Here is a 6,673-nt window from a genome sequence, read left to right as displayed (position 1 = left end):
TTTTTTTTTCGACGTAATTTCATAGAAATTACTAGAAAAAAAAATAAGGGGAATAGCAAAAGAAGTATCTTTTAGAAAAACAATTTATGTATTTGATAGTAGTACACATCAATTAATTGACAAAATTAATGGTGTGTCAAAAGCGTTAAAATATGCTAAAATTAACTATTATACATTGAAAAGTTTAATTGAAAATGGAAATTCTTTTAAAGGTAAAATATATAGCTATAAAGATAAATTATAAATTTTTCAATACGTACGCATATATGTTATATGCAACATTTCTTAGGTCATATTAATGTAGGCCCTTTATGATTGATAAATGATATTTGCACAACACTGTATGCTAGAAACTCTATTTGGTACTACGGACTATAATAGACAATTAGCAGGAAACCTAAGAGTTAATATATCTATCTTTTAACTTAAGTGGGATCCTCAGAGACTATACGTGTTGCAACTTAAAAGTTGAAGAAATAGTCCTTTAACATAGTGATATGTTAAATTACATCTTGCTACTTGTATTTTATTTTTTTATTAATTATGATTACCTCAGTTATAATAATAAAATGTATCTAAAAAGCTTTTGTGATGAAGCTTCATCTGAAACTTCAAATCAATCTAGTAATTCAGAAATAAATAGTAATTCTGAATCTGTACAAAACCCTAATTTTGGGACTGAACAAGATCCAGATGATGATGATTTTGTTAAAAAAACAGTAAATAATAATAACTTAACGACTATTGAACATAAACATAAATTTAACCAACAACATAAATTAAATTTAGCTAATTTAAAATCTTCTACAGTTTCTCCGGTATATAATCTTTTAAATGACAGAGAAACAATTTTAAGAGAATTTTTAAATAAAAGTGGTATATATCTTATTCATAACAACGTAAACGGTAAACAATACGTAGGTAGTGGTACGGATTTAGCAAAAAGACTTGCTACTTACTATTTCCCTTCTCGTTTGGTTGATAATCGTTATATTTCTAATTCTATCTTAAAATATGGACACGGTAATTTTTCTGTAGTTATTTTATATGTTTTAGGTAATACTGATATATCTATAAAGAAAGATATTATTAGTAAAGAACAAAAGTATATTGATTTATATTTACCAGTTCTTAATTTAAATCCTATTGCTGGATCAAGTATGGGTTTCAATCATTCAGAAGAATCTAAAAGACTTATGTCTGAGTTTCGTAAAGGTAAACCTTTATCTGAAAAGACTAAGAAAAGATTAAGTCTTTTATTTTCAGGTGAATTAAATCCTTTCTGATCTAAACACCACACTCCTGCTACTTTAGAGAAAATGAGTAAATCTAAATTAGGTGCCTTAAATCCTATGTTTAATAAGGAAAAGTCCGAGGAATTTGTTGCACATATGTATAAAGATAGAAAAGGTTCTAATAATCCTATGTTTGGTAAAACTAAGTATGAAGAAACCTTAGCGAAAATAAGAAAAAAGGTTTATGTTTATGATAGTAACAAACAATTTATTAAATGTTATGATAGTATAAAATTTGCTGTAAATGATTTACACATAGCTTTTGAAACAATTAAAAAATATTTAGATACAGATAAAACATATAAAGATAAATACTTTTATTCTGAACTGCAATAAATATATTTATTTAGTAGCAAGAAAAGCTACAAGGTATGCCACGTAGAATTAGTGATTATCCTGATGCTTTTACAGGTTGAAACTTTATTAGTAGTATCGGTTCTATAATTTCTGTAGCTGCTACAGCATTATTCTTACATATTGTATACTTACAACTTGTTAAAGGTAAAGCTATCTTTGGATACCCTTGAGCCGTTCCTCAATTATTTAGTGATTACTTACGTATACTTAAAGATAAATGTGCTCCAGGATTAGAATGAGCATTACATAGCCCACCTAAACCTCACGCATTTACTAGCTTACCATTACAAAGTAGTGGTATATTAAGTTCTCTTTTTCTAGGTATAAGCTTTTTATTTACTATATCAAACGAATTTATATGTGATGCACCTAGAGCTTGAGGACTTTACTTCCAAGATAGTGCTAGCCCACAAATGGAAGCTTTAGTAGAATTACATGAATTTTGTGTATAAGAGTCAAACTCCGGGGACGTCCTAAAGCTCTAACTACCAAGGATATAAAGTCAATTTTTATCTGGCTTAACTAATAACTAAGGTAAGGTAATAAAGTTAGAGATAGAAGTTAGAACAGCTTAAAATGGAAAATCGCGGATCTAAATCAGTAAAATAATATTTTATTGTATAAGAGCAACGAGTAGACGACTCTTCAGTTTTTAACTGTAAGGTGTACTCTGGCCCTTTGAGAAATCAAAGGATCTAAATAAATATATATATAGCATGAAAATCCTAGCAGGCTCTATTCAAATCCTTCAGGGTGCTGACCAGTTTCGGTTTCGTGGTGTTTCACTTCTACTAAGAAGTTAACGGTAAGCTATACGAAATACGAAGTCTCCCTCGAGAGCTTTATGTAATAGCCGGGGACTTCTGCGTATCACCTAATTTTTTTTTATATTCTCTATGAGAATTAAAAATAAAACCTGGCTGGGTCAGAGTTTGCTTAAATTTATACCGTAAAAACGCGGAGATAAATAGTTTAATATGAATCTCGATTTAATAACATAAGAACTTAGGAAGTAAAGACTTACGAGTTTAAAATACTTACTAGGTAAGGTTTCTGCTAAGCCGGACTTACTTTATTTAAGATTCGCACGGTATACGGCGAAATTGTATATATCTTATATTATTGAATAAATATACGGAAAATTCCTTTTGGTTAAACCTTGCATGACGGAATGATCCTAAATTTGGATCGAAAACGCATTCAGCTAAATTTAACCTAAATCCTGCTTTTTCTGCTAATTTGAATAAGTTACACCCTGCTTATGTGACAGGGTTTTGTGATGGTGAGGCATGTTTTCATTTAGCCATAGGTGAAAACCCTAGATATAAATTAGGTTATTATGTTAATCCTGGTTTTTCTATAGCTTTACACAAAAAGGATGAAGAATTTTTATTATTACTTAAAGAGTTTTTTGGTGGCGTAGGGGTAGTAAAACCTAGTAGTCGGTCTAATATGGTGGAGTATAGAATTTTTGCTATTAAGGATTTAGATATTATTCTAAATCATTTTGACCTTTACCCTTTAATCACAAAAAAAGGGGGAGATTACTTACTATTCAAGGAAGCCTTAGAATGTATTAAAAATAAACAGCATTTAACTGTTGAAGGGTTTAATAAAATTCTGGCTATAAGGGCTTCTATGAATAAAGGGTTGCCCGCAAAACTACTGGAAAAATTTCCTTATATTAAGGGGAAAGAAATTCCTGTGGTGGTAACACCTGAGAGTTTAAACCCTTACTGGGTAGCTGGTTTTATGGACGCTGAAGGTTGTTTCTTTGTAAAGTCTATTTACAATAAGAACAATGAGCTTAGATTTGGGCTAGGTTGTCAAATTACACAGCACAGTCGGGATTCTTTAGTTATGCACAAAATTTGTTCTTTCTTTAACTGCGGTAGAGTTGAAGTATCTAGAATGGTTTACGATAATTATGTTGTAACTAAGTTACCAGATATAAATAAAATTATCATTCCTTTCTTTACAAATTTCCCAATACTGGGTTCTAAACGTAAAGAATTTGAATGTTGGACGGATATCGCCAAAATAATGACTTCAAAAGCTCATCTTACTAACGAGGGATCTGAGAAGATATTAAAAATAAAACATCAAATGAATACATTTAGGAAGGAAGATGATAATAATTAGAAACATTTTGTAGTATTAGCTATAGAAAGTCTAGGATTCATTAATTTATATACCGTACGAGTATATAGTAAATTGATGAGAAATTAACCATTAAATAACTTTAATATCCACACAAATATAAAAAGTAACTACTCAAACTAGCAGGTTTATTTATTGGTATATTAGGTATAATAAGTTTAAAATATAAATGTTCTCTCTGCTGCCTACCGTAAACTAAGTTTTAGTGAAGGAAGCTATAAGGGGGGGGCGTAAGCTCCCGCGGCTGGGTTTATAAACTTATTATATTCTAATGAAAAAGCGGATAATATTATGTATTACTTAGTTGCTATTTTATTTGCTGTAGGTTGAATACAAGGAGCTATTATTAAAAATTTTGATAGTTCTAAAACACCTATAAGTAACAAATATCTTAACCACGGTACATTAATCGAATTAATTTGAACAATAACTCCCGCTTTAATCTTAGTATTAATAGCTTTCCCTTCTTTTAAATTATTATATTTAATGGATGAAGTTACAGATCCTTCATTATCTGTATTAGCAGAGGGTCACCAATGATATTGAAGTTATGAATATCCAGATTTCTTAAATAGTGATGGAGATTTTGTTGAGTTTGATTCTTACTTAGTACCTGAATCTGATTTAGAAGATGGAGCGTTAAGAATGTTAGAAGTAGATAACAGAGTTATCCTTCCTGAAATTACACACACTAGATTTATTCTTACTGCTGCAGATGAACTGAGGACCTTTAGCAAGTAACTCTTAACGTCTATACACTATCAAATTCCGGGGACACCCTAAAGACCTTTTAACTAAACGTTTATCTCAAAAGGTTAAACGCGGCTATGTTAATGATCATAGGTATAGTAATATCAAAAGGTATATACGAAAGTTAAATGGGTTATCGTGGATCTAAATCACCTAGTTACCTTATTTGGTAACCCTACAATCTTGTAATTCACGCTACAACAGCAAAGAAAGATTGCTAGGCTACATCATTATAGTGCAGTAGGTTGTAAAAGAGCAACGAGTAGACGGTAGTGGTCTATAATAGTAAAAAGAGGTTACACTCAACTATTCTAGATTAAGGTATACTCTAGTCGACCTGATAATAGGTCGTTGGGTTTACAGCTATACCTAAAATCTAAATATTTTAATTATTTATTAATCAACGCAATGGAGTAATTCTTATACGATTTGGCGGTGGTACATACGAGTAGAAAATTTTGAATAGAATGAAACCAGATTATTAGATCATGGTGAAGTAAACTCTCGGTTAAGTGTTCTTTTGCCTTTCTAGTGATAAATAAATATTCTCGATGTCCTAGACCACGTAATCCTGTTTCTGTTCTTAAATCCAGTATTCTGTTTAGAAGAACAAGAATTCTACCCAATATGCATGGTTGTAGGTTTTATTCGGAAAATAACCACAATCGTATCACAAGTGAAGAAATTAATAAAGTACTAGCTAATCAAGGTGTTTCTATTACACAAAAGGAACTGGATGTATTGTTAAATATTAAGGGTGTAACTTTTGACTTACCCTTCGATAGTCAAACATTACCAGCTTTATTTGGTTTAGTAGGTAAACCGGCTCTGCTGGTTTACCCTGCCCAAGGGAAGGTAATCCTAAAAGCAGAAGACCTAAAGCCGGTATATATATTTTTACACACTTAGCTACTGGTAGAAAATATGTGGGGTCAAGTAATAGTCTTTCAAGAAGATTAGAACAATATTTTAACCCTAACCCTTTATTTTATAAGGAATATGGTTTATTACTTCCTTTGATTAAAAAAGAAGGGTTTTCTGCTTTTAATCTGGAAATATTTGTTATTTATTTTTTCTTTACTTTTGCTTATGATCCGTTGTAAGTTTTAGCAAAAGTAAAGAAAAAATTAGGAAGAATTAAGCTCAGATTATAACTTTTTATTTTTGGAGCAATATCACTTATTAGATAGTAATTTTAATTTAAATACTCAAAGAGTTGTTAATTTTAGAGTTAATCAAGGAAATACTGTTTATCTATATGATCTTGAGGGTAAGATTTTATATTACACTGCGACTTCTTTTAATGGATTGAAAGCTAATTTAGGTATACATCATTCTACTGTTACAAAATGTATAAAAACCGGATCACTTTATCTAGATTATTTCATGATTTCAGATCAACTAAAACCAGATGCAAAAAAAGCTGGTTTATCTTTAGAAGAGTTATCTAAATTTATTTCGGACAAAAGATGATTATTTCTAAAAAAAGATTTTTCTTTGAAAAACAGTAAATCAATCTATATTAAACAAGATGTTACAGGAGTAACACAGCATTTTCCTAGCATAACCTCATTAGTTAAATACTTTGATAGTATAAATATTAAGGCTAACCGTAATAAGATAGCTAGTTGTTTAAATACCAACGAATCTTATTTAGGTTACACTTACTATACTAATACAACCTAACTAATACCAAACTATAAATATTTGGTGGTTACTAGCCCATAAGTAATAGAGTTCCAACAAAGTGTTATAAGAATAAAATATTTAGATCATGGAAAAGTAAACTTTCGGTTATCCACTCATTTGCTATTCCAGCATTAGGAGTTAAATGTGACGCATAAAAAAATAATGTTTGTAGGCTATTCATTATATGTGCAAAAGAGCCAAACTTCCGGGGAAGCCCTAAAGCTTTAGTAACCAAGGTAATTAAGGAAACTTTTTTGCTGGCCTGATTAATGACTCAGGGTACGGTAATATCACTAAAGATGATGGTAACTGAAATGGGTGATCGCGGATCTAAATCAGATAAGGCTTGCTTGCTTATCTGTAAAAGAGCAACGAGTAGACGGTTCTTCAATCAAGTTTATAGATCCGTCTATTTTTTTTTT

General features: G+C 30.5%; 4 protein-coding genes across 4 annotated transcripts; all 4 read left to right on the top strand.

The window, feature by feature from the left end:
- Positions 1–569: 569 nt before the first annotated feature.
- COCCADRAFT_42118 (uncharacterized protein) lies at positions 570–1,631 on the top strand (the record flags this gene model as incomplete). Its single annotated transcript, XM_007720497.1, has 3 exons — positions 570–642; positions 811–1,215; positions 1,315–1,631. The coding sequence occupies 3 exons, from the start codon at positions 570–572 to the stop codon at positions 1,629–1,631; spliced, it is 795 nt and encodes a 264-aa protein (XP_007718687.1).
- A 917-nt stretch (positions 1,632–2,548) lies between these two features.
- On the top strand, positions 2,549–3,794 carry COCCADRAFT_112804 (uncharacterized protein; the record flags this gene model as incomplete). Its single annotated transcript, XM_007720496.1, has 2 exons — positions 2,549–2,576; positions 2,857–3,794. The coding sequence occupies 2 exons, from the start codon at positions 2,549–2,551 to the stop codon at positions 3,792–3,794; spliced, it is 966 nt and encodes a 321-aa protein (XP_007718686.1).
- Positions 3,795–5,234: 1,440 nt separating this feature from the next.
- COCCADRAFT_60777 (uncharacterized protein) lies at positions 5,235–5,623 on the top strand (the record flags this gene model as incomplete). Its single annotated transcript, XM_007720495.1, has 2 exons — positions 5,235–5,379; positions 5,418–5,623. Coding segments are annotated over 2 exons (351 nt in total), but the record flags the coding sequence as incomplete, so codon positions are not given.
- A 73-nt stretch (positions 5,624–5,696) lies between these two features.
- COCCADRAFT_112796 (uncharacterized protein) lies at positions 5,697–6,035 on the top strand (the record flags this gene model as incomplete). The annotated part of the gene is made up of 1 exon (XM_007720494.1): positions 5,697–6,035. A coding segment is annotated over one exon (339 nt), but the record flags the coding sequence as incomplete, so codon positions are not given.
- Positions 6,036–6,673: the final 638 nt, after the last annotated feature.

The sequence above is a fragment of the Bipolaris zeicola genome, assembly GCF_000523435.1.
Source record: "Bipolaris zeicola 26-R-13 unplaced genomic scaffold scaffold_495, whole genome shotgun sequence".
In the NCBI taxonomy this organism is placed as follows: domain Eukaryota; kingdom Fungi; phylum Ascomycota; class Dothideomycetes; order Pleosporales; family Pleosporaceae; genus Bipolaris; species Bipolaris zeicola.
The sequence above is the reverse complement of the archived record's forward strand: the minus strand, read 5'-3'. Positions and strand labels throughout refer to the sequence as shown.